This window comes from Taurulus bubalis (assembly GCF_910589615.1).
Source record: "Taurulus bubalis genome assembly, chromosome: 16".
Lineage (NCBI taxonomy): Eukaryota > Metazoa > Chordata > Actinopteri > Perciformes > Cottidae > Taurulus > Taurulus bubalis.
Window position 1 is genome coordinate 16,127,304 of NC_136604.1, and position 27,851 is coordinate 16,155,154.

Below are 27,851 nucleotides of genomic sequence, written 5' to 3' on the forward strand. Positions count from 1 at the left end.
GGGTTTTTGCGACAGACATTTTGAAAAACAATGTTTTCTTCTCTCTCTCTCTCTCTCTCTCCCTCCCTCTACCTCTCTCTCTCTCTCTCTCTCTCTCTCTCTCCTACAAAAGTTTTGCTATTGTGGGGGTTTGTTTGAAACCTGCCTGAAGGTCTGAATGCTCACTTTTCTTGGCCTAGTCTGCCTTTTACTGGCAAGATAGTGTTCCCAGATCTCATCTCTTTAGCCCCTCTGGCCTGCCTCAGCCTGGAGGACACGCGCACCATGTAGAACTTTCACGGACTGCGAGTGCTGCAAAAAAGTCTGAATTTAAATATGTAGACGAAACATGTTTCAAAAGTTCAAAAGATTGCTCTCTCTTCTTTTTCATCTTTGTGATTATTATCAAAAATAATGCTCTTTGAGTTTAAATAATACAGTAGCAGAGCATGCAACTGCAACCTTAACAATATATAGTGTTTCCCAAGCTTCAAAGCATACTGGCAGGCCAACAATGTGGTAAATACTTAATGGTCTTTATCTAAAGCGGGGTGGGGGCTAACTTACTGGATACAGTGGCATTAATACCAATATGAATAATTTCCACAAAATTAAAATAAGACTGAATAATCCTGAATGATCCTTTAAATTCCCCATAGCCTTACTTTTGTCACTTCAACATGCTGCTATTCTAGCAAATTACACATATCCTTCAAATTGTTGACGACACATTTAAAAAAGCTGGTTTGGTACAACACAAGCATGCAGATAAAAAGGCTTTACCTTGTCCGCAGGTTCCCTGGGCTGGGTGGTCCGTCATATACAGACAAGAGGTCAAAGTCCTCCTCGAGGGCGAACCCTTGAAACACCAGCTGTATCCGGTTGTGCTCCGCCGCCACGATCACCCATGTACAGTTGGCATAGTTAGGATAACCGTACGGGTAGCCGGGGCTTTCTATCGTCCCGTTGGGAGTGTGAAGTGTGTAACTGCAGTTCTGAGCTGCAAAGAGAAAAAGAAACAGGCAGTTATTAAAAGGGTGTAAGGTGTGTTAGAACTCCTAGCAGAGTGTAGACAGTATTTATAGAGTATTAAAACAAATAAAAGACACACCTCTGCATCAAAGAATAGAAATTATACAAATCCACAATCATACTTAAATGCACACCCACATTCAAACAGCACCAACTGCTGCAACATCGATTATCACCTAGTGCGTGCCGCCTGAGCCATTATTTTTGCAGTGCTAAATGGCTCACCCTCTCCCAGCTTTACCCACCTCTACCACCTCCATCATCACACACTTGTTCACTCACTAGCCCTTTCACCACATTAGTAATAGGTCCAAATATATAACATAGTTATAGAGATGGGAGGATGAGAGGACAGGAGAGGAAGCGAACACGAGTACTACATTAATTCTACTCATCATTTAAACTGCCTTCAGTCTTACATTATAATTGTGTATATTGCCAGGCGTCAGAACTGAGCTCGGGGTGGATGTGTGGAGTGTGATCTATTAGTTGTAATTAATCCCTGAATGGAGTGACGTGTGATCGCAGTTATATTTTGTGTAGCTGGTTGTCAGTGTTGATGCACTAATTGGTGTCTGCGTGTGTATGTATAGGTGTCACCCTGCAGATCATAACACACTCAATTAGCTCACTCAACATGTGAATACATGGGACAATCGCACACCATATAAATGTGTAATCATTTAAGTAATAACGTTTAATCTAATACAGCATTAATGCAACATGTTCTGAATTCTATTTCCCTTTGCAGAAGAAAACGTAGGATCTCATAAAATGACCCTGCGTAAATACATATTCCTTATAGAGCGACTGCATTACAAAAACATGTAAGAATACATGCTATTTATACAAATAATGTGTATTTCCCCTTTGTTTGCGTCAGCCACGAACCTGAATGATAATGCAGCCGGATTAGAATGTAATTAGAAGAGTATAATTGGAGGACGTGTGTTATCTGCATAACCCACATTATTCAACAATACAAACGCTTGCAGTAGATATCATTTCTGGTTTGTAAATTTGCATCCATACTCTTAATGGTGTAAATGTCTGGAATAAATAAATTCAATGAAATTAGCTATGCAACCTGACGGCATTAAGACAGGGCAATAAAAAAACAAGAATCTTGAGTAAACAAACTGCAGCTTCGAAACATGTAAATTCCTCCAGGGGGAATGTGTATTCCTTATCCCATGCTTGTGAAACATACAAGATGCTGTGCTACTTTGAAAGCGCTCTCTGATGTGAAGCAAGAAATCTGTCCAAATATTCACTCTGAAACGTGCCTGAAACCAGCAGGGATTAACAGGTAATAAAGGAACCATGAATCAACACAAGACAAAAGAAAGGAAATAAATGGAACATTTTCTTTTGACTATGAACCAATATGAACTTTTTTTTTCCAAGTGAGTACAGAGGGAAAAAAAGAGAATAATTTGCCAAAAATTACATATGGACAGGGAAACGTGGCATTTGTTTTCACAGCAATAATCAAGAACGTTGTTTAAGATTTCAGGGGCTCCATGCCACAACGGGGGGTGTTTATGAATTCTGAAATGCCGCTGGAAAAACACTGGCTGACACAAACAAATGCACCCAAACAAACAAAACCAATATTAACTTATTTTTCTTTCCAGGCAGCAAAGCAAAACAGTATTACAATATGTTTCTTGGGTTGGGGAAAAAGGAGTGACAGTGTCAGGAGGTAAAGATCCAGACTGTCTGAATGGCATCAGTAGGAGTGGAATGATAATAGCATCTCCATGCCACTGTTGACTCCCTGGAGCCTGTCTCACACCCCCCAAAAAAAAAACAGGCAGGGGACCCTTTCAGCTGTCACTTTTTAGCACTTCATAAGCACTTGATCTCTTCCAAAATATGCTAATGTGTGTGCACTTGAACCCTGGCCACTTGAATACACTTTAGCAAGCTGCATAATGTTGCACTGGGAGTTGAGCTCGTGGAGATCTGCAAGTGTCGCATTGCAATCTTTGGAGAAAAAAAATGTGGGAAGAATTGAATAAGATAGTGTAAACTGTGATGTGAACAGAAACTAAATATGACCTATATACTGATAGAATGCAGAAAAAAATCTGAGCAACATATTGTGCATTCATGTTTATTTTCCCCTGTGTATTCTCCCAGCCCTCTTCTTTAACCATTAGCATGACAAAAGGAAAAAAGATCAAATCGAAAGCTATCTCCATCGAATTTTTCATTAACGCCTTTAGCGTTTAGCAGCAAGTGAGCATGCACCTTCCCAATTACCTTCATGTCAATACTAATATCTAGGTAAAACCTCCATATCCACCTCTCCCACCTGATTTTCATATCAGCAGCCTGGTCAATAATCTCCTCATCATCGCCTTCATTCCAAGGCCTCTATCCGACAAATGCCAATCAATGGCTCACACAGCGGCTAATTTCAGAGCTTAATAGGGGTCAGAGTGGAACGTGAACCTCATGTACATATGCAACGAGCTAGAATGTGTCGGCTGGGATGAATTACAAAACAATACCAGGGGGGTTCAAGCGGCTACATTGTTATTAAATTTCAGGACGGACTCGAAAAAAAATATTCTGTGACTCTTCAGGTTTCAAGGACAAATCATTCATGTTAGATATCAACATGTTTAGAGTGCAATAGCCCCCCAGAGAATTAGCAGCTTAAATGAAAAGCGTCACCAAAGGAGTATGTCTTTGCAGCTGAACAAAAGTGCTTCATATCATCATACTGCATGTGTTAATAGAGGATGGACAACGCGTTATACATGGTGATGTATGGCATGTGATAAACCAGGCAGGAAAGCAGGCTCTGTCTTTTATGGGCACAATTAAGCGAAAACATCATGACAGAGAATAAGTATACTGAGTCCCCCAGAGCTCGGCCGAATGCTATTTTGAAGTGTGAGCATCTGTGCCAAAGTGACCAAGTCTTAAATCGATAATGACGCACACAATCCGGGACAAAAGACCACGATAATGCTTTTAAAGAGCCTGCTGTTTTGGCTGCAGCCAAAAAGATTCAATTCATGCTGCAAAATAGATGGTAAGAATTGAATTGGGCACAAAGCAAACACATCAAAGTTCACTTGAGAATACACGTTTGTGGGCATTAAGAACCGATTTACAACATCATCAAGTTTGATTGTTGTATCAGTCAGTAATGTGAGGATGTTTCTGCCAGATGTTTGAGCTGCACCGTGTGGTCTTAGAAGGGCCGTTGAGGTAAACCTGAGGTACTATAAGTGTGCTCAATCTATGTGTTGAGAACCCAGAGCCGTTGGTTGAGTCAATCCTTCACTTTGGGCTCGGTTCAATTATTTAAGCCTCGCCCAAGGAACATTATGAAATTAGCTGTTGGGAAGTGGTGACCCCTTGTGTAGCCCCTCAGTGTAAATCTATAGGGAAGAGCCCATCCTGCAGTTGACCCCACTGACACACCATAAAGACCACATAAAGAGACTGCTGGCCGTGCTGTTTTAGCCCAGTGGACCCCCGGTAAAATAGAAGGTCATATTGCTCATGTGAACCATTATGAATATGGGGTAATAGAAAATACGCTGGTTCAGCAATTAGGAAAATTGCCAACTGGTTTTAGTGGATAGTGTATTTTATCCCTCAGCATGTTTATGGGAACTGTTTGCACTGGCTTGTATTGGAATGTTAACTATGCTCGATATCTGTGGATGTTCAACAGATACGTTGTCCGCTGCTTAGCCCGCTCTGCCACTGGCAGCATCGGCTTGGCACTAACAAAGTGAACGCTGCCAAATGGGTGTACAGGGAGAGGTATGACCTTGCCGGGGCAGAACTCCAGGTTCCTAATGCATATGTGTGTGGGAGAGCTATTGTTTGCTTTGCCAGGACAGTTGTTTAGTAGCGGGCATACAGAGCTGCGGCAGCGCGCTGTGACACTTTGATGAATCGATGGTCACTGTGCTGTACTCTGGCAGGGCAGCAACCCCTCAGAGCGGAGGAAGGAGGCAGAGAGAGACCAACAGAGAGCGATAGAATGAGGGCTACAGGGGCAGACAGACACAAAGCAGACTGACTGGCTGACTGAATGTATGGACATATGAGAAAATAGATCTGGAAGATGAGGGATAATAGAGGCAACTGTGAGGTGAGGGACACACAAGAAAAGCAGCAGAAAGGCAAAGAGAGGGAGGAATGAAAGTGTGCGAAAAAGATTATGTCAGAAGAGCACCAAGAGGAAGACCAGTGATTTTTTTTTACCTATTATCTTGTTGCCCTTCTGTGCTGAGGTCACAGACAGCCAGTGTGACTTTCACAGCAAAATAGCGCTTAATCTGCGATGTTAGCAAAAGCATAGGTCTATTTTAAGGGATGCTTAATCAGTGCATTTGTATGTGTGTATTCTGATAATGTGAGTGTGGAGTGAGACACACCATGTCTGTGCATGGAGGTATCATGGAGTGGGTATAGTGTCACATATCTGCATGTAACTCCTCGGCTGAGATGCGGTTACAGTGACAGCGACTCTCAAGGAAATCTCATCTTGGTGAACATAATCCCGACATCATATTCACATAACACCATAAAGACACAAACAATAGTTGCAATTTCAAACTGCAAATCTGCTTTCTGGACTCCAATCTTTTTTGTCACCCCCCGGCTTCTGCCTGGTCTCTTTATTTCAGTTCACGTTTGCCTTTGGACAAAAGACAAAGCTGTAGGGAGCATCTTGTTCTTGCATTCAATAATATAAATGCTTTACCTATTATATTGCGCATAATGAACAATACTGAAGAGACTAAGACTTTTTGTTTGAATTTTGAGAAGAATCCAGAATTACTTATTTATTAGCATGGAACTGTGTCTATGACATTGTTAATACATGTAAGGATACAGCTTAGAAACACTGAGGAAATATATTGAAATGATAAATCAATGCAACAGGAAATTACTATGTATTGCAATTGTTCCAACATATAACAGTATATCTTCAGAAACCTTGGTCACAAGAACCACACACTCATCCATTAAATTGGATCATAAACTACCTCTTCCAAGTCTCTCCCATCATATAGCTAACAAACAGAGTTCAGCTATTTCCTTATTCTCCAGAGAAACCAAGAAGCCTCCATACATGTGGTGCATCATGGCCTATAAATACAAGATAAGCATCCCACTGGAGCAAACAGTGAATAATTTCAAACCAAATAAGTCTGTCCCTTTGGGGTTATCGAGTAACAAAGCTATCATTTATTACATATAACCTACCCCATGAGTAAACTTCAAACAAATGTGTTCTGTGTGTGTGCATATGTGTATGTGTGTGTGTGTGTGTACCAGTAACTGCCTTCCTGGTGGCAAGATAAACCCTTCCGCCCCATAGATCCTCTCAGCACCACTATTTGTCTCTTGACGTGTCAGCGCATATGCGCGCCTTGACCGCATCATATCCGAATTAACCTCTAGATGGCCGCCATTAAAATGGAAATGGGTGAGCTCTGCGATCCCGTTTGCATCCATACATTAGGCTAATGCCTGGGCCAGGACGACACCGACTGCCATTACAGACAAGCCAAATGCAGTGGAAGGCACTTGCGATAGGCTTGCTCCCACTTAGCCCACTGGGCTGAACGGTAAAAGCCGTTTCCTGCAAAAGGCCACAAAAATGGAGGTTGCATTTTCATAATGGTTCACGATCGAAGCTTGGAATTGCCTCAAGCCGCATGAATGTGTGGAATAAAACATTGATCTGTGTAAACACATACAGAGAGAACACTTAGGCAAATGCATACGTAAAAGCATTTGCCACATCTTAGTGTCAAGGGTCTGTTGACTCCAGTGGCGGGCGTGGATTTTCTACCTGCACTTTCAGTCATAGTCTATCAGCTGTTCAACAGCTGTGATTCTGTTTAGGCCAGCAGAGAAGGCTTAGAAGGCCCTGATGGCCCGCCACTGGTTGACTCCTATGGCAACACATAGTTAAACACGTGCCCTCACACACACAAAAAGCATTGTCACAGCGACATCACTGGAGAGAGAAATGTGTTGGGTTTGGAAATAAACAACACCCACGCGCAAACATGCAGCCAAAGATTAAAGCATCAAAGAAAGTGGCTGCATGGTAACACATAGAGGAGGAGGCGCATGCAGAAATGCTTTCTCGCATGAGTGCATGCACACATCCCTCCTGTTGTCAGGGCTGGCTAAAGAGGCACAATGGAGCATGTGTTCTCTCAGACAGGGAGGAAGAGAAGGAGGGAGCCAGGCAGTTCCTTCCAGCTGGGTCATATTTAACCAGCAGTATCATCATGCCAGCCAAAAACGACCTGCAACACGGCCACCCACCCCAAAAAAAAGCCACCCACACACTTGCACACAATTTCAGCCCATCTCTAAATCTACACAAGCATTTACCCAGTTCAAACGATGCTTTGAGATATGATTTTGTGATCTTTATAATATTATTTTTCCTCCTCTTCGTATCAATATGCATTAATAGCCCATGGTATGTTTGGTGTTGCTGTGAATGACACAGCTCTTCAACAACCCACGCACAAAGGCCTCACGCTGATCGATACAAAATAGCCCATTCAGAGTCAAAGCATGTTACAGTTGATGTTCTTCCGTTTCAGACAGACCCCTCACTTTGCGGGGGAGTTTATTCATCACTGATACAAATGGGCCTCCCACACAAAACACAGGGAGGCTAGATGCCGGGAGGAATTGTGCTTGTCAGTGTGTTTTTATGACTGTGTGTGCGCATGCATTTGTATTTGTGATAAGAGCTATAGCACTTGAATGCAGGCCTGCTTCCCAGTACTCAGACAGTGGCCCTTCCTCACTCTGCCCTGGTTTCTCCTCACCTGAAAACACTCTCCCAATGAGCCACATGCTCATGTGGTCGGGAGCTACCTAGAGATATGTTTGGAGTTTTACAATGAATTTAAGCTAGTTGTTACTGTATTTTCTTTTTTTGCAGATAAACCACATTGACTATGGGTGGATTTGTCACATGGCACGGCTAATTAATTACAATTGCTCTCTACAATCTTAAAATAACCTGATTTTGTGTCTATGTTTTAGGCTGTTTGACCTATTCACCTCCCTTGGTTTGCTGTGTTTGATGGTTGTGCAGAATTGTACTCAAAGTAAATTTATGTGTATATATATATATTTATGAATTGAATCACAAAGAATAACATACAAATAATACACAGAAGCTGCATGTTATTCCAAGGACAAATGAAGACTCATCTTGTTTTACTCTATTATTCATTACACAGGTATGCACATACAGTACATCTAAATGTGCACAAACACACTCATGCACACATACGTGCCTCGAATAATTACAGTTTTCTCTTCCATTCTGCCTCGTACTTATGAGGAGAAGCACAATTGGGTGTGCCACTAATGTGTGAAACACTGAAGGTCAATTATCGCCTCATTTCCATTCTGCTCACATCTGACAGCCGGGCTATTTGATCGACGTTAGACTGAACTTGTGCTGAACTGCCAACTGTAACTGTTACATCCTGCAGTGCATTTGCACATACTGCACCAGAAATCAGTTAAACGTACACTTTCTGGACTCTAAACAATCGATAGCATCAGCATGAGGTGGCCTAATGCAATTCTGAACGTGGTAAATGTACGACATGCATGCTGATGTGTGTTAGTGAGTGGGTATTCATGAACATTTTATCCTCTCTGAGCAGTGTATATTAAACCCCCGAGAAGAAGCACTGATGCAAAAGGTCAGGTCATGACCGTCCCAGCAGGACTATTCCATCCATCACTGAGAGATGGATGAGCAGCAGCTAATCAATGAGCCTAAACTCAACGTACTGTAGTACCCTGGTACGCTGCCCCACAGGTATGCTCCAGTGTCAATTGTTGACCACAATCATGATTAATGAGCTGCATGTGTCCCTCTCAAATGGATGGGTATTTATTTTAAAGAAAATTAATCTCTGCATATTGCTTTTCTACAATGCTGACAGCATTAGATTGGGAACTGTTGCATTGGCAGTATATGAGTAAATTAAAGCCAATGTTGTTTCAATTATTAAGATAGTGAGAAAAGCAACATATTTTGGCACAGTGTTGGATGAGCAACTATGTCGACACATTTAAAATCAAACCATGTTATCCTATTGTACTTCAAGGACAAGGTTGCATCAAGCAATGTTCAATTGATATTTGTCTCTTTGTTCATTTATATCATTAATAGGAGAAAGCTTTATAAATAAACATAAATATATGATTAAACGTTCCCCAAATGTGATGTAAAAATGTCTTACATTTCAGAATGTCTTTTAATATGCCTATCTATGACACTGTATTTCTTGACTGCTTGACAGATAATTTAGTCGGGTCCATTGCTGTGGAGAAGACATCAGGAGGCACTTTCCACTCATTTCCACTCATCAGGATTTTGTATTTTTCCCCTGGCAGGAAAACACTTTACATGAGCCAGCACACAACTGCTGTAACATTCAGTTAAACTGGTTTAGACACCAGCCACTTTGAGGGTGATTAACTCTCACAGACACACTTTAGCTTGCTAGCCTCGGCATGTTATGGCCGTTTTCATCCTGTTTCCACTCTTTGGGCCAAACTAAACTAACCGGCCACTGACTGTAGCCTGCTATGTACTGTACAGAAAAAAAGGAGTGGTATCAATCATGTCAGATATCTCCTGGAAAGAAAGAAAATAAGCGTAATTCATAAAATATATAAATATAAAATAATTGAAAGCAACAACAACATATTAACCTCGAAACACTCAAATTAAAGAGTGCATCATATTTCCTGTATATGTAAACATCTTACATAAACGTACGAGTGAATATGCTTTAGATTCTTCACTTGAAATGGACCTCACAAGTGTAGGAATGCACGACAAACGCACACACTCACTGCCTCTCCCCACTTGATGACTCTGCCTCTTTCCCAGAAAAAAAGACCACTGACAGATTGCCTATACGTTGAATAGAGCGAGGAGCGGTACAGGAAAGGAAAAAGACAAGGACAAGGACAAGATACCTCGTGCCAAGGATTTAATCTTCAATCTCTGGGATCACTGATATCTGATAAGAACAGTGTAAATCAGGAAGCAAAAGAACCCCCTGCCTGAGCTGTGTGTCTATACAAGACAGACAGGGCGTCTACATCCGTCTCGCACTTTGTGAGGATTTATGGTAGCTCCAGCAAATTCCTACGTCTGATAATAACGGGACGAGAATCTGAATCAAGATCGAGTCCTCTGTCTTGTAGCGTTCCTCCCACACATGGCTCAAGGAGATGCCAGCCCTGGATTTGTTTTCTCCATTTATCAATGTGAATCATTTTCACCTGTAATTACCTGGGGAGGATTGAACATAGTTTGACATGTCTTGCCTCGCAGCAGTTGCATTCATATCTTGGAGCTGCCCAATACAACCAAGTTATTCTTCGGTCTTCTACTGGGGATTGTGTGTAGGAAAATGAAAACCAAGAATCATTGCTTACATATCCACGAGCAAAGCACTTTGCCATAACTCCTCCATCCTCTATCCAGTGTTTTTAATAGAGCTGAGCTCCTAAAAAGATAACTGAAGAACACAGACAAGCTCACAGGAGTATGTTGGGAGTGTAAAGCGTAGGCACTGTCAATACAGAGCCAAATGTAAATCCCATTGATAAGCCAAGCAGCCGAAATATACATTTATTAAATGAACGCGGCACTAAGGGACATGCTGAAAGTGATATGAGAAGGAAACAAGTATTTCTCATTTGTTTTCCACAAGATTTTCATTTTAATTATTTACTTTGTCAAATGTGGCTTTGTCATATATGCATCGTATTTAAATATTTAATGAAAGTTAACAATTGTTTTACTGCAACACCATACAACGTAATAGATGAAGGGGAAGCAATTGAATTATGCTGAAAATTAATTAGATGGTCCTCATCATCTCATTAGGTGTCACTTTAATCAAGAAATGTTGCATGTGCATCTGGTGTGTGTGTGTGTGTGTGTGTGTGTGTGTGTGTGTGTGTGTGTGTGTGTGTGTGTGTGTGTGTGTGTGTGCGTGTGTGTGTGTGTGTGTGTGCGCAGCTGCAAGAATGCATTCAAGATTTTTTTTTTGGTCTGTGGGAAAGTCTGCATAAATTAGCAACTGTGTGTGTGTGTGTGTGTGTGTGTGTGTGTGTGTGTGTGTGTGTGTGTGTGTGTGTGTGTGTGTGTGTGTGTGTGTGTGTGTGTGTGTGTGAGTGAGAGAGAGAGAGAGAGTGAGAGAGAGTCAGTGTGGATATGACCAGTGTGACGAAGCACAGTGACAGAGCTCTGGCCATCTGGAGACGGATGACAGTTTGAATCACCAGAGAAGAGGATGGAGGAAGAAAGCGGAGGTGGTGGGATAAATGGGAGCAAAGGGGGAACAGAGGGAGAAGGTATACAAGGGGAAGACAGAGAGAGGAGCAGGATGACGGATCAGCAGGTGGGTGAAACAAGGACGAACGCATGGACACGCACACACACGCACACACATTACGTCTCTCAGTGGCCCGTTGAGCTAGCTAATGACCTGCTTGTCAACACTTTGGCCTAATCATCCCAGAGTGAAACAGGGTGGCAACTCACAGAATCACACACACACACACACACACACACACACACACACACACACACACACACACACACACACACACACATTGCCCAAGAGCTTACTTGCACGCTGTTAGTTGTTGTAATACAAGTCAGCTTGATGCCTGATAAGAAAATTAGCCATTCCAAATAGAAAAATCACCCAGCGCTCAAGAGGCAGAGAAACATAGGGCTCGGATTTTCTGTCAGCTTGTGGAAGCTTATCGCCCCTCTACTCCAACACTCGTCTTCCCTCTCTGCCTCTCATTTCCCCTCACAGTTGATTCCGTCTTGCTGCTTTGCCATTTTCCCCTCCCTGTGCAACCTCTTTATGATCTCCATCATTATCTTGACCACCACTCTTCATCTCACTCCAAAGTTCCCTCTCCTTAGCTCAAGCAGGCAATGAGTAAGTGGCAGAGTGGCAATACACAGCTACTTTGCATTCCAGACATTTCCTCTGTTTTGAGTAAATAGATAATATCATCCATTTCTCAGCTCCCATTCTGTCCTTTATTGCTCAACGGTGAATGTAGAGAGCAGATGGGAGATGGGATGCAATGGAGCGTGCAGGTATAGTGGATGATTCAAGATTGAGAGTAGGCAGACAGGTGGGAGATAAGTGAGAAACAAAAGGGAAGTGAGAATGTATATATATATATATATATATATATATATATATATATATATATATATATATATATATATATATATATCAAATAAAAACAATTAGTATGGACAACATAAGACATGCACCAGACCCTGTGTTTGCTAAATTTGTAGGATTTACAGGGAGAGGTGTGATCAAGTGTCTTCACACGACCCCTAAACTCTATTTTAGCTTCCACATATCAACCAAACATTTAACACAATGTCTCTATGATGGTGGTTTACAATGTGGTGTCTGTGTTCTACATGAATCCTAAACTCAGCAAAACTGAGAAATGTTGCTATAATAAACTATGGGTTGAGAGGTTACCGGTACCTCGGCAAGCATTGAATCCTAGACATCCTAGCTCTTGAATGCTACGCAGGACGGGTCTTGCCAAGACAAAAAGTGAGATTCATAAAAAGCTAGGACTAAATCTAGAGATTAAGTTCATTACCAACCAATCTGACAATTTTCTCAATTAATCATGGGTGATAAAATCAGAATTTCAATGAGGAAAGTTGGCATCTAGGGATTGCTTGTTTAGTTTAACCGTCAGTCCAAAAATAGCTAATCTTCTATACCTTCTTTGCTTGAACTAGGTCGTGTTGGGTCTTTTTTTTTTTTACCTTTTAATGACTTAATCAAATTAGTTGCAGATTACATTCCTGTCTAATTGTTTTAGCAAAGAAATAATGTCTGAATATGACTGCCCGTTGTCTAGAATTCACTTTTCACAAAAAAACGTAGTTACTTAATTCAGGACCAAATTAACAGCAGAAAACTTGCAATGTGATCTTGTCAAATAGGGGTCTGGAGCCTATGTTTAATTGAGGTTTCAAAGCCATGAAAACATTGGAGAAATCCCAATATGATAAGCCAGCTTGCCCTCCACTGAGGAGCAGCTGTTGCTGAGGCTGCTGGAGCTGTCCCTGGTGCTGAAGAGAACTTCAGCTGAGCGGAGAATTCAGCTGTGCATGTCGCTGTCCAAGGTACTGAAAGTGTCACCCTACGGTGAGTTTCTGGTCTCCCATTTGTTACTGAAAGCCCCCGCCAAATTAGCCCATTAATAATTGTATTTCGATTTACCAAAGTTATACTAAAAGTGTTTGGGAAAGTCAATCAAAACGAATAGATTATACTCTCATCTCTCATTGTAGTCTGACGTAAAGTGAAGATAGTGGATACTTCATTACTAAAAGTGTTTCCAAATAGGTGTTCCCAATTAAAATTATATCAGTTAGTTTTATGAGCCTGGAGGTCTTTATAATGAAAAAGTGCAAGTATGAGTTTGTCATTTTTTGATTTGTGCAACTTCAAAACCGACTTAATTCCAGGTTGTTGTTTTTTCTCACTGTGTTATTGCCTGGAAACTAATGCACGCCCGCCCACATGCGCCCGCGCGCTGCTTTGCCCACAAAACATCTGCGCATGCACAAACGCGCGCACACGCCTTCGCCCCGTCTCTTTCTTCAGGGGCACCATGACTGTGCGAATATAAACAAATGTCATGAAGTGAAAAAGATAAAACGCAAAGGGGCATCAGGCCCTCCAGTCTTCACAACATTACTGCAAGTTGCATCATGAGCACAACGCTCCCTTCTATAAAGGAGAGCGTGATCTCGCGTGTAAATGGACACGATGAGCCCCTGTCTCATGCGCTGCTGAGGAATGATCTAACACCGGTCGTGTTTGGCGTGGAGAGACGAAACGTGCAGCAGATAGGCAGGCCACGTCATCCCCAACCTGCCTCCTCTTCCTCCTCCTCATCATCTCTCACCCGGCTCTCGCATTCTCTTCTCTGTACGATTAAATGAATTGAGGTTGATTACCGTTTATTGAGCGACGAGTCCGCTGGGACAGCTGGTTTTGATGTCATGGAGACAGCGCGCTTCAATATCTCCGTTTAAAACCTCTCACTTATATCTATCTGTTTTCTGGCCCTTTGTGAATGATACTTGTGTTGAAAGGGAGACTGACAATTGTTTAAAGCGAGAAGGAAGACAGTAAAGCCACGTTATACATCTGAGACACGGTGCGTATGGACCACAGCCTGTCCATGCCGCATCGCATGGCACACCTATATCTGTTGGTCATTAATTGACAAGTCTTGCTTTGGTTTGATAAAGTATGTATAGGAAAACGCTACGAAGCCCGGGTATTCTCTTCCCTCTCCTCTCCGCCTCTCAGCATAGCGTGAGGCTCTGGTGCCGCTCAATGGGAGGACGGGGCAATTGCTGGTGGCTGCGGAAGCACCGAGGGACGCGCCAGACCACTTCAACGCCGGCGTGCTGGTATTTAAACGTATTTATGGACACAGTTTAAAGCAAACGTTGTAACAGAGGGCAAGATATATAGTGCGGCTATTCCTGTTCTTTGTAAATATGTGCAATAAGTTAAGAGTCGCTTTACTGGCTCCAAGAGTATAGACTCAAACGTCAAGAGAGTGGATGGGCAATAATAATAAAAAAGCTCCCCGGACGCAAATGAAACAAGATGCCTCCTACGAATAAAGCCGCAATGAGATTTACTCCACATGAAAGTCGAGAGAGATTTGTCAGTATCATTGGCACTGAGCTGCGTGTGATAAACCTACATCTCGGAGAAACCATCTGGGTGCACGGTTGATGACACAAGTGTGATCAAAAGTGGGTGACACGTGGGAGAGAGAGTTGGTGGGAGACGTGAGGGATGATGTTTTTTGCTAAATAGTAATGATCAAGCTCAAACCGCACTTATACAGCATGAGACGACACGGCCTACTGTGCTTTGGTTTTGCTGAAAATGTGCCCAGTTTTCACTCACACTTGGATTATGGGCTGTCCAACCAAAAGGTATGAGTGGGCGAACACCGCGCCATGACTCACTGTCAAATTCATATTGTGGCCGTGGCAGTATTCTTGCCTTTTGCTAAAAATAGGGCCCGTGCTGTGGTGTGGAGCCAAGACAGTGATAAAACGGTTGGCTCTCTTTGCCAAAGAACATGTTCGGGATGGCAAACATTCGTGTGGCTCTACCCCGAAAAGCAATGGGCTCTAAATAAAGCCACAGGCTTTTTTTGGTTGATTTATTTTGGTCACGCATGCCCACGGAAAAGAAAGAAAATAAAAGTAACAGATCAGTAAGCGAGTCTCTCCTTTCACAAACCCATTATGTTGAAGACGTGGAAGTAAATGAATAGTAATGATAATCTGTTGAATGCTAGGCTCTGGTTGCAAGATTACCATTTGCAATTATAAGCGTGGACAGGAACCCCAGAGTCAGTTAATTAGGCCTTAGGCTCCCCAAACACGTAAGCTCGCGTACACCGTGTAGCCCACACACACACACACACACACACACACACACACACACACACACACACACACACACACGCACACAACAAAGGGAGACACCTGTACACAACATGGTATTAATTGATGTATAGGCCACTTGGGCAAGTGGAGGGTCTGATGGGGTCTGAGGTGGGAAACTGAGGACCGTCAGAAAAATAACACCCCCTTCACTCCCACACACACACACACACACACACACACACACACACACACACACACACACACACACACACACACACACACACACACACACACACACACACTCATTTGGACTCTGAACAGTATAATGACCAGCCTCCTGCTTGACCAACAAAGCATAAGGTTCCTTCTGTACCTGTAAGACCTCCTCTAGGCAGCAGGATTCACACAATATGTTTAATTTAATCATCACCACAGCTCATTAAATCCACCCTCATTGCCTCAGAAAACACCTAACACAGTCCTGCAATGAAACGCAGTAGAGTCAAGGAAAGGGGAGGCGGGGGTCTCAGTGGTAATTCCAGAGGAACCGCTGTCACCAAAATAGCCACATATCCTCTATTAATAACTTTGGGTGCCAGCACAACGGCATCGCAGCAAGGTGGATTCTAAATGCCCCTTTAGGTTATAATTGCGCGTGTTGCTGATTTGCATTCAGTCGGGGATCGTGGAGGGTGGGCGGTGGAGTGGGATCAGCCTGCTGCATTTTGTATGTCTCCAGCGTTACAGATGGGGACTTACCCTTTGCTGAGGCGGCCAGGAGCCCCATGTATAAGAACAGCACCCGGCTCCAATGGTGCACCTGCACTCCCGCCTTCATTAGAGAAAAAATCCGTATTCCGTCCCCTTTCCTGCATGAGCATTCCGGTCTCCTCGCAAGTCCCGTTGCTCCGTCCCGATTTGAAGCGGCGGTCATGGCAGGGCTTTTTTTTTTCTTCCTCTGGTCCGGCAGGCACGATACTTCTCAGATGGTCAAAAAAGGAAGATTCACTCGGTGTCGGCGCTGAGAAAAATCCCAATGCATGGAGGAGGCTCGGATCTCGCAGCTGGACTGAACCATGTCATGCGGGGACCGAGGGGTTCAGAGTCTCTGTCTGAGGGGATGGATTTCACACCTAGAGGGAGAGAGAAAGGAGGGAAGGCGAACCGAGTGGGAGACGTGATTCAAGTGGTCACTGATCTACCCGGCGCGCGTAAAAAAAAAAAAAAAAAAAAAGAAATCACGAAAATCCCCTCGTCTGCTCCACATATGCAATTGATATTACCAGTCACACGTCAACAAATCAGGAGATCCCTCCTTCAGGTCGTCCCGCAGCACTTATTTGTCCGTCTCTTTATTTTATCTCCCTTCAACAACATTTGCGGTGCCGGTAATCCACGTTTAAACTCGCCATTAGACCCGAGATTCAAATGAGCCGACGCGGAAAGATTGAGAGCCACACAGGTTATCCGGATCCAAGACCAACAAAAAAAACCCGACTCGTTCTAGAAGTTCTCCACCGCCGTAGTCAGTAGATCTGAGTGGACGGAGAGAAAGAATCAGGATGTATTCCCAGTATCGCAGCGCTTGGACAGAGCGTCGTCTCGGCTCTGTGCGACGCCAAGAATCAGACTGCAGACTCTCTCTCTCTCTCTCTCTCTCTCTCTCTCTCTCTCTCTCTCTCTCTCTCTCTCTCTCTCTCTCTCAGTGCGCGTCTCTCTCCCTCTCTGTGCGCGCGTCTCTCTCTCTCTCTCTCTCTCTCTCACTCACATTTGAGATTAAAATAAAGTCAAGTTAAAAGGCCAATAGCCAACTTTTTAAGCGAAACGAATATGTGTGTTCGCTAAATATTCCTCCGCGATAATTAAAAACGATATAATATTCATAAGAGTAATATGTTTGATTAAATAGCACGCAATTAAGTCCACCAATGTGTTATGGTAAAAAAAAAATACCTAAGGGTCCAACGAGGCCATTGTCTCCATCCATTAAGAACAATCATGGGACTACCCGACAGTTTAACATAGATGTCCATTTCCTTGCTCACTAGACGTGAAATTGATGCTTAACAGGCTGGAACCCTCGACCGTAAATTTGAATGTCATTTCCGCTTTTGCATATGACCGGGATAATTAGTTTTTCCGCAATGCACCGCGCGTGGAAACAGTCGGCGCGTTGGCCTTCGACCCTACATTTAAGATGGGATCATAAATAGTCTTTATGCCATATTAAATTTTTTTGTTTTTACTTTGCCAACCCTGGTCCTGCACCTCCTGGTCAGGTTGTTCATAGATTCTACAGACTAAAGTGAGGGATTGGTACATTATACGTGCATGAGGTATAATTAATGTGTGTCAGTTGAGGGGTATTGCCTCATTCTATTGCTCTACTTGCGCTCATGCTCTGTCTGTGGTATTGTCAATTTGAATGAACACGTACACCGTCAGCTTGTTACATTTTCACAACCTTTAAAAGTTTTAATTGAGTCAAGGAAGTCGTGAGCCGGAAGCAGAGGCAGGTCGCCTTCAAAATAAATCAATTTAACAATCAATTTTAGGAGAGCTAAATTAAATAAATAATCGAATAGCATGACAAATGCACATACTATATAACTGTTATAAAGTCTATCCCATGTAAGATATTTTACTCTTTGCACGTTTCTATAAAATAAACACTGAATACATTAACGGTTATTTAACAAGGAAGCAGTAATAATAGTACTACTTAATAATAGATGACAAAATAGTCTGAAATTAAGTTTGTAGATGGGAAGGAGTTGATTGGCTGTCTTAATATCCACGTTACCATACTGAAAACCTCTGCAATTTCTTAAAAGTAAATACATGTTAAGAGTGAAAGTATGTTATATGTTATTATTGGAAATAGTGTAATACAGACCTGTGCTGTGAGCCATATCTGTTGGAGACTGTTGTATTGAGAGTAATGATGATGAAGCACTTTATACACAGCCAATCCTTCAAAAAATATTTTTACTTAATCAATTATTGTATTTGATGAAGAATAGTTAAAAGTGAATACACTTGAAGGATGTGCACATCTGATAGTTGTGTCATTGTCAAATGTCAAATTGGCAAAGTAAATCAAACTCCTTCACAATCAGACTCTTCACAAGTCTCAACACCATATAATGTAACATTCACCCAAATAGTTTGAGAATGCTTTATTTTAATTAATAAATAGATAATACAATGAGTCATAACAAAGAGACAATTCAGTAATCACACAGTTTATTCACGTTACATTGTGGGAACATGGCATACATATGAAAGTCATATATAATATACATGTTCTTTGTTTGTTTCTTTAATTTAGTTTCCCATAAACTGAATGTTGGGCACATTGGAAAACGCGCAACCTTTACTTTGAAGGCTATATCTGTCTCTGCTTCCGGAACTTGACTTCCTCGGCTCCATTTGAAATGTTTCAAGTTGTGTAAAGTAACAAACGAGACAGTTTTAGTGCGCACAATAGGAACAAACTCACAGAATACGTTTGTAGACCAATGAAATGACGCAACACCCCTCAACTGACATCCGGCATATCGTTGAATTATCATTCTAGAATTCCAACTTGCTGCTATGACAACCTCATATGTCTTGTCAAAAAAAGCTGGTTGAAAAAACTAAACAATTGGGACGCCGTTAAAAAGAGTGAACAACACGGAGAAAATGATGCCGGCAGGAAGTCCCCGCGTGTCAGCAGCTCCGAAACACTTCGCGTGTGCGCTGGCGCCGTTTCCGCGCTCCACCTGGATCCACCCGCTCGTCCCGCATGACAACTTTGATCGTGTCTGCAAAAACATCTGTAGAAGAGCAAGCGAGGCCGAGGAGGCGCTCGACAGAGGACAGAGGTCACCCGAGAGACAGAGGAATACAGACCGCAGGGCACCAGACGACACGCCGAGTCACCGGTAAGGCTCGGCACGCGCGCGCGCGCGCGCGCGCACACACACACACACACACACACACACACACACACACACCCCGGGAAAACCGCAACAGTCGTCCATGAAAGTCACGTTTTTACCTTTAATCTACTCTCATATACGCCAACAGCGTTGTATCCCGGCCCGGACCGTTTGGAGCTAACGCTCCAATAAAATGCCACTTCAAATACGTTTTCAGCTGATTTAATGGTGTTAAACTCCACTTTAAATTATTACCTTTCGAGCTAAATATCGTTTTAATAAGCTTTTGCCTTTAATAGAGTCGGTAAAAGGGAACTAACGACACCAAGGCCTGGTCCAGACTAACTTCTATCCTCGTTGTTAACACTGTGACTGGGCGCTGCTGGTTTTTAGGAGATGATAACTTGTTCCAGGGTCACCAAAACCACCAACCATCATAATCAATGCTGTCAACACATCCGGGACCCTAGTTCTGTCCTTCACAGTAAGACATCACGCGTCAACAACTCTGAACTATGCAATAAAAGCTCCTTCATTTCCATTTAAGTGTATATTATCACCTGCTGGATGTTTTGTTAAACTTGCAAAACACCAGCTGATGCATGGAATTAAACAAATATCCACCCTTTATCCAGGCTAATGCAGCTGCAATAGCTTGGTCTTAATTTTGCCATCACCTCTGATTATGGAGTTATGAATTATGAGATAAGAAATATGATTGTGGATAGTCTTATTAATTAGTCACGGTGCTGCTTTCTATTAAAGACCCTTTATTGAGTTGGTAAGTAGTATAACATGTATTTAATGATTACTTACTGTTGTTTTGTAGATCAGAAACAAATAACAATATATACACACTATAACAATTTGAGTTCATCCTCAAGGTTTTGACCTAGAGGCTGTTTTGTTGTCAGTGACATTTTCAAAGTAGCTCAGTATTTGCTTATAGAACTATAGAAAATGGTCGAAGTTCTAACCCTGATCTCAACATTGCAGCGTAGGGCTGCTGCGCGATCATGGACCCGCTGCATAATGATAATGTACACCATCTGCTCACCGGCCGTCCGGGGCTCCCATGGCGTCTCCGTTATCATAAGCGTCCCCGGTCCCACCGGACCGTCTGTTCCGCATCGCGGCTCGCCGTTCGACAGGATGGTGACTAAAGAGTAGAGCCTCATTAAAGTGTCATGGTTTGAAGCCAGCGCCGCGCCACACACACACACACACACACACACACACACACACACACACACACACACACACACACACACACACACAGGATAGAGCCACAGACACAATGATTGCTGCTCTTTGAGCAAGACACTGGGTTCAAACTAAACGTCCGGTCAAATGTGGCAATAATATTAAGGGGACTTGCACAATATCTACTGGTCTAACTGGTCACGGGCCTCTGCTTTTCATCGGTGTATATTGTAAGGTCAACCAGATAAGAGAGGTATAGTATTAGTTCTTAAAGCTTGATGAGGAAAACGCAGGAAACTCAAACTAAAGCTGTGTTGAGCATGTTCATGGCACAAGTGACCTTTACTTTATACTATATGATGACGATCAGATTCTAAAATAATCTGGTTATAAAACTCCTAAAAAAATAAATTGGAGATGTGAAATTGCTTGACAACGCAATCATTTCTCCTTCTTTATGAAAAGACTGCATGAGCAAATTAACCTTGTGGTGGTGGTGATGGTCTGTTACGTATTAAAGTTGTGCTTAACCCCGCCATGTCTCTCTGTTTAGGGCCGAGGAGCAGCGGGAAGAGGCAGATGATTTGGGTCTGAGCACACGATATGAGGAGGACAAGCGGCAATACCACACAGCCTTCACCCTTCCTTGCTCTTATCTGTCAGGCCACAGACATCCCCATGTTGCCAAGCCGGCACAGGAACTGACCCCTGTGATGGAGGAAGAGATGAAAGGAAATGAAGCGGCAAAGGGGAAAACTATTTTGGTGAGCATGATGACTTTATTGGGCAAAAGCTTAGCCTCTAGATTTTAAACAAAACATATCAGAATTGTATTATTTATAAAAAACAGACATGTTTATCAATATTCTTGTTATCAACAATTCCGTCACGTCAGGAGGAAGATGCCGGAGATAAACAAAGCAGTGTGGCAAATTCCGTTAAGAAGAGTTGGCTCCCCCAATCCAGCAGCAGAGTAGACAAACGGAGCTCTGCACCGGAAAATCAACCTCTGGCGACAAATCCCGTCTGCTCTGCCGCCGAGGACCACACCCTGCGCCCGGGGGATGAGGAAGATCCTCAGCTGGCTCCATGCAGAAGTGAGGATGTGAAGATTACAAGTAGCAGTTCTGACAGCAATTCTAGCGATGATGACAACGATTCTCTGACTTTACCTGGGGTGAGAAGTCGTGGCACTGATGACAGCGATGGTGACTCAGCGAGTGAAAACAGTGACTGTGATGAAGAGGGAAACACGACTCCACACTCATTTGATGAATTAAGCTATGACAGAGAGCAGGATTCCCCATCTTCTTGGACAGAGACGGACCTCCCAGCACTACCTACCATACAGGCTGGCATTCTACCACCTCCCACTGGGCCTCCAGCCTCGGGGAAGATGCACTGCCAGTGGGAGATGCCCCTTTCATTCTGTCCACGTGACATCCCCGCTGCCACTTTGGCAAATGGTGTGACCGCCCATGCAGAGGCTCCTGTCCAAAGGCTCCTGTGGAAAGCAAAAGCACCTCAGGCAAACTCTCGAAACAAGGCACCAGCAGCAGCGAAGGCGGCGGCCCCAGCACAGCAGGATGCTTATGACCTACTGGCTGACTTTCCGGCCCTGCAGACCTCGAAGAAACCTCTAGCATTGGGTGTATTCCGTGATAGGAATCCCAAGACAAAAGGTGCAGAGTGGAAAGGAGGGCATACTCGCGCACAAAACCAATGCCAAGAGAGCAGGGCTTCCCATCAGAGGAGGATGGAAAATGCGCCCCACAAGGTCTCCTCCATCTGTGCAGGAGATCACAAATATGTGCTGGACCTTCAAAGATTTGGCCAAGGCATCTCTCCTACCATCAGCTGTGAGGAACCGAAGGCTGAAAACCAGCTGCCTCCTGGAGGTAATAAATCTGCAATGTGTTTCCTCCTAGCCGTGCTCTTCATATGCCTCTACTGCTTCTATCAGTTAGTGTACATAATATGGTTATCGTTAATATCATTTTATGCCATTCTTAACACCCTCTGGAGCAACAAATGCACAAACATCCCTGTCTGAGACTATTATTGATATTAATGACACTGTCATACTCTGCTAATTAAAGGCAGGGGAGAGAAGCAGCACCTGTCCCGAGCACAAACGCTGCCTCTCAGAAGTTGCCAAGTGCAATTTTTTTTTGCGAAAGTCCAGCTCACATAGCTTGACCCTTTTCTCTCACCCTCTTTTAAAAGTAATGTAATGAACTTCTTTTGTTTCTGCCACCTAGCAGGCAGCTTCGCTTCCCTGCTTTGTTTACTATTCTGAACTTGAGACCTACTTCGTGAAACAAAGTTGTGTCGATGGAAAAAAAAAAAAAAACGACCAAATCAGAACAACCGTATGACTCAAGGGGCAGCACACAGTGTCACTTGTAATCCCGGGCATGTCTGCCCACCCACCCGCGCCACCCACACACACACACACACACACACACACACACACACACACACACACACACACACACACACACACACACACACACAGACACACACATACATGCAAACATTGCGTCTCTGTGTGTAGGTGTTGACACGCTTTGTGACTCCGCATCAGCGTTGCGGGGAAGTACTTCCTCATTCGGATGACTCGGTGGAAAATGTTTTCATAATGAGGGGATTATTGTGCAGTGGCAAAGTGAATTACACGGTGAGCCCTCCATACTGGCTGTTGGTGCAGAAAAGAACATTGGACACAGATATGAATTTCGTCAACAGTAACTCAAGGACACTGTTAATTTTTCATGAGTGTTGCTTGTACAGTAATACAGTACACCCTGCAGGGGGCTCATTCCTTTACTATTGTAACTATTCATGATTTAAAACAAAATTCTGGCATATTTAATGCTTGGATAATATATATAACGATATATATAAAATGATATGATTCAGTTATATTTAGCTTTGTTTGAATTCCCCTCTGCTTCTTATTAACAGGTGCATGGCTGCACCTGAAGCCAGCTCTGCTCTGCTCAATAAGTGTGCATATGTGACACATACTGCTGGCACTGCTCAAGCAGTTTGCAGCGTGATAACACAGCCCTGTTGATTTAATGGCACTTTGTTGATCCCTGGAGGGGGCGCTGCTAAAAATTCCCCTGCAGAGTAAAATAACACTGTTCTATTAAGTCTACCATCTGCGTCTGACTTATCATGACACAGACCAGACAAGACGATGTGCAAGTACAATGGGTATACTGGTAATCCTTTCCCACCCTTGCTGTGCATATTGCAGTTGCGGCTACAGATGGCGTGGATGCTAATGGGAGGTCCTGGGCTAGCGCTGCCATGACGGGCATGAAACAAGCAGCTGCCCCTCAGGAGAAAGCCAGACCTTATACCCTTCAGCAGATAGTTACCATTAACCGAGCCAAAGGTAAGTTTATATCCTGGCATCTTTTGGCAAAATGTGTGTGTGTGTGTTAATGTGTGTGTGTGTGTTAATGTGTGTGTGTGTGTGTGTGTGGTATTAAGTTTCACAGTGGGCACATGAATTTATCATGATCATCTCTGGCTGAGCACATTTATTTTGCAACAGCAACTGAGCTGATGGCTACAACATGCCATCTTGGCCTTCCTGCACTGTGCTTCAAAGGTTCTTGTCTGTAGCATTTTTAAACATCAATATATCACTGTCAGATTAATTGTGATATTACATTTTGCAATGCAAATGAGGCTGCGGTTTGGGATGATTGGTGGTCTCCATCTCACACCAGTGGTATTGTTACCGTTGGTGACATCAATTAATCTGGACCTTTTATCAAAGCTCAACACCGAACACCGACAGATCTCTGGCACAGTTTGATCTGATATCAGTATGAATGATAAAGATAAAGTGACACTTTAACAAGACAGACAAGTAATCTAGTCAGCTATAAAGCATGGATCTAACAAAAATGTATAGAAGAGGTTTTACTGTATATTGTCGCATCCTATTTTCCATAAATCCTCCTGCTTTAATATGTTACACATCTAACATGGCTTTGCTGAGCAGTTCCCGTAGGCATGTTCTTGTTTGAGACTGGAACATATTGAAACGTTGCTATCAACTTCTCACATCAAATGTGACTTGACAGCGCAGACATTATGCATTACTATTGATTGTATGTGTCATATTTCCAATTTTGCCTGATCAAATTTGCAAATCCGACCTGACCATCACCTAAATTAAATGATCCAATCAGTTTCCTCTGAGCAGAAGTTACTTCATGATACTGTTCATACTAATAGTCTAAACTGGGAAGGGACCGTGCAGTGCAGCCTGCGTGGGAGTTTTCAGTGTGAAGACGGATTTCCATCATGCATGTTTGAATGTGTTGTGCGAGGACACAAGTTAATTTACGAGCTGTTTGGAGTTTACACTGAAGCAACCACTGTGGAAACTCAAGTCAGTGTCTTTTTGTCCTTTCACAGCCAGGTATTCTGCCGCTCCTAACTTCCAGAACAAAGTGATTCCCTGCTATCGGGCAGCAGCCCCTATGTGGCAAGGGCCCCGACCTCGCAACCAAAACCCGTTTGTTCGACCTGGTTACCCTCCAACACATCAGGTGAATATTTTATCGAGTTAAATTGATCAACAAACACACACTTTAATCTGTAAATCGACGTTTGCAGCACCACTTTGCTACTTTTAAAGCTTACAACTGACTTATATTGGCTACATCTATCTGGATTCCCAAAGCTTACTGATTATAGGCAACCTTAACAGGACTCAGAATGAAGAAGAAACAGGAATTAAGGGGGAGGCTTGCTTTGAAGTGGATATAACTTTGCAGTGACCCCCACAATCACAGCACTGCTCATCCCGTATTATTGCTCGGCTATACACCATTCACAGCTGATCTGAGGCTCACTCTAATATCGTTTAAACCGAGCTCTCAGTCCAACAAAGCTATTGTTGCTACCCAGCTCTCCCTTGCCATGTTTACTTTAACTGAACCAACACCACAGTAAAAGACTTATCACATCTCTGTAGTATATATATATATATATATATATATATATATATATATATATATATATATATATAAAATATTGTTGCGGTTCCGACTAGCACAAACAGCATGCTCACCAAGAACATTTCTAGTCTTTTCCACATCTTGATTGCTTCCACGGAGGTAGGACTGTGTTGTGCATTAGAAATACTTGTGAATGTAACATCTCTCGGCCAGTCTTGAAAACCACTCTTGTGATCTACCCAGTGTAATGTTGACTGGCAAAATATCCACACACTCAAATGAATGAATTTTGTTCTCCTTAAGTGAAGAGTGCTGGCATATCTTGTGGTCTCTAGGATCCAAGAGCAATACGTTCATCCAGGCGAAGCGGTACTTACACATGTTTCCAGTGACATATCAGTGAGATTATAGAACCTCTTTCGCCGATCACCTTGAGCAGTCAGAACAGTGATGTAACTCTACTTGTTAACATGTTTTCAGTCAAGCCTGAAAGACCAGTTAAATTCATGGCATTTCATTAAGATACCGCTGGATCCATCTACGGTAAAACGACTATGCACACCTAGGAGCTGTATGAGCAATCCAAATCCAAAATGCCCAACAAATGTAGAAATGGGGCTTGGTAATCTCCATAGTTGAGCAGTCATTGAAATGCCAAACATTAAAGGTTTCAGGTAAGACATTTTGAGAATTACATTCATTTGTTTTCTTACTGAGAGTGAGATGGAAAGACAGATACCACTCTCATGTATGCTCAACATGTAGCGAGAGCTTGCAGGTTGTTAGCCTAGCATAGTATAAAGACTGGGAACAGCTGTTTTTGTATGGCTTAAAAAAAGGAAAATATAAAATGTGAAAAATGTGTACATTAGATTTAAAACTATGCTTTTAATGGCTAAGGTCCCTTAATACAAAGTTTGCATTGGCAGTTTGAAAGAGCATGTGGAGTATTTATCCACCACTACACTGTAACTCTGCTCTGTAGAGAATCTGGTTTCCCAATTTTACATCTGTGAACACACAGCAAACATGTTTATTGGAGCTTATAAGAACTTGTAGAGTTTGACCCCTCACAGTGCTCCGACTCAAACAACCACTTTCCTGCCGTTCTTTAAACTTAATTTAGGTTTTCGTTGTGATTCAGTGAACGGAATATTTTCTTCCCTCCGTGTAAAAAACGCTCTGCCCTTTTCGTCTATGACCTATTTAAATTTGCTTTGCACACCGTGTGGCGGTGACAGTGACAGCCAGGCTTACTGCGCTCTGGGGTTTGCCCCTTTGGCCTCAGCATTTCCCATCCAGCAGGATAATTACTGAATGCACATTCCCCCTGGGTTGAAGTGGCAATACGGGGTCTCTTGGTGTCCGCTGAGAAATGAGATGCAAGAAGGTAAGCCTGTGGGGGTCGGGGGGTGTGAGAGAGAGAGAGAGAGAGAGAGAGAGAGAGAGAATATTGTAAAATGTGGGATGGTGATGAAGAGAGACATTATAAAAGTGTAATTTTTGGCAGCAAAACAGCTGATGCAGGGATACAAGTAATGTTTATAGAGAGAGTGGAAAAAAGTTATGAGAACTCTCTCTCTCTCGCTCACTCACTCACTAGCTCTGGTTGACATGCACCTCCCGGTCTTGCTCTGGCGCTGATCATAAACTAAATATTCTGCTATTAAAGTTTTACAAGGAAAGAGAGAAAGGTTACGGGGAATAAAGCAGATACGAAGAATCTAACGACCTTTTTATCAACTGCAGGAGTTTGGATGGGAATGGGCTGTGAATGGGTGATCGGATCAATTTGGGGTTCTCTTTAAAAACACCACGGTCTCTCAGGTAGAACCGAGGTCCCACATGTGCCCTCAATCTGGATTCTGAGTTTTTTTATTCGTAAAGCTTTTCACTCGGCCCCCCCTAACCATTGTTTATCATTGATCTAAAACCTTTGCTGCCTCAGTAATCAAATCCAGGATATTAGATACTGCCTCTAAGAGAGAGCAATTAAGTGAATATCCTTTTATTGTGTCAGGGAATTGGCAGTTCAGTGCCACAACAGCCGCACACACACAAAAAAAGTCAACAAATTGACAATTAAAAATGTTCCCCTCTTGGCAGACGGGAAAAACAAGTGAGTGGCCAAATGGTTTGGTTTAGCAGCCTGATCGATGGCCTGTTGCA

General features: G+C 42.9%; 1 protein-coding gene across 1 annotated transcript in view; it reads right to left on the reverse strand.

Annotated features, from left to right (window-relative positions):
- Positions 1 to 16,499, reverse strand: part of csmd2 (CUB and Sushi multiple domains 2) — a gene marked incomplete at both ends in the record, with an annotated part of 208,583 nt that extends 192,084 nt beyond the window's left edge. The window contains 2 exons of the mRNA XM_079232352.1: positions 763 to 979; positions 16,325 to 16,499. Of these exons, the coding sequence (XP_079088478.1) occupies positions 763 to 979; positions 16,325 to 16,499 (392 nt within the window). The remainder of the gene's footprint in view (positions 1 to 762; positions 980 to 16,324) is intronic.
- Positions 16,500 to 27,851: the final 11,352 nt, after the last annotated feature.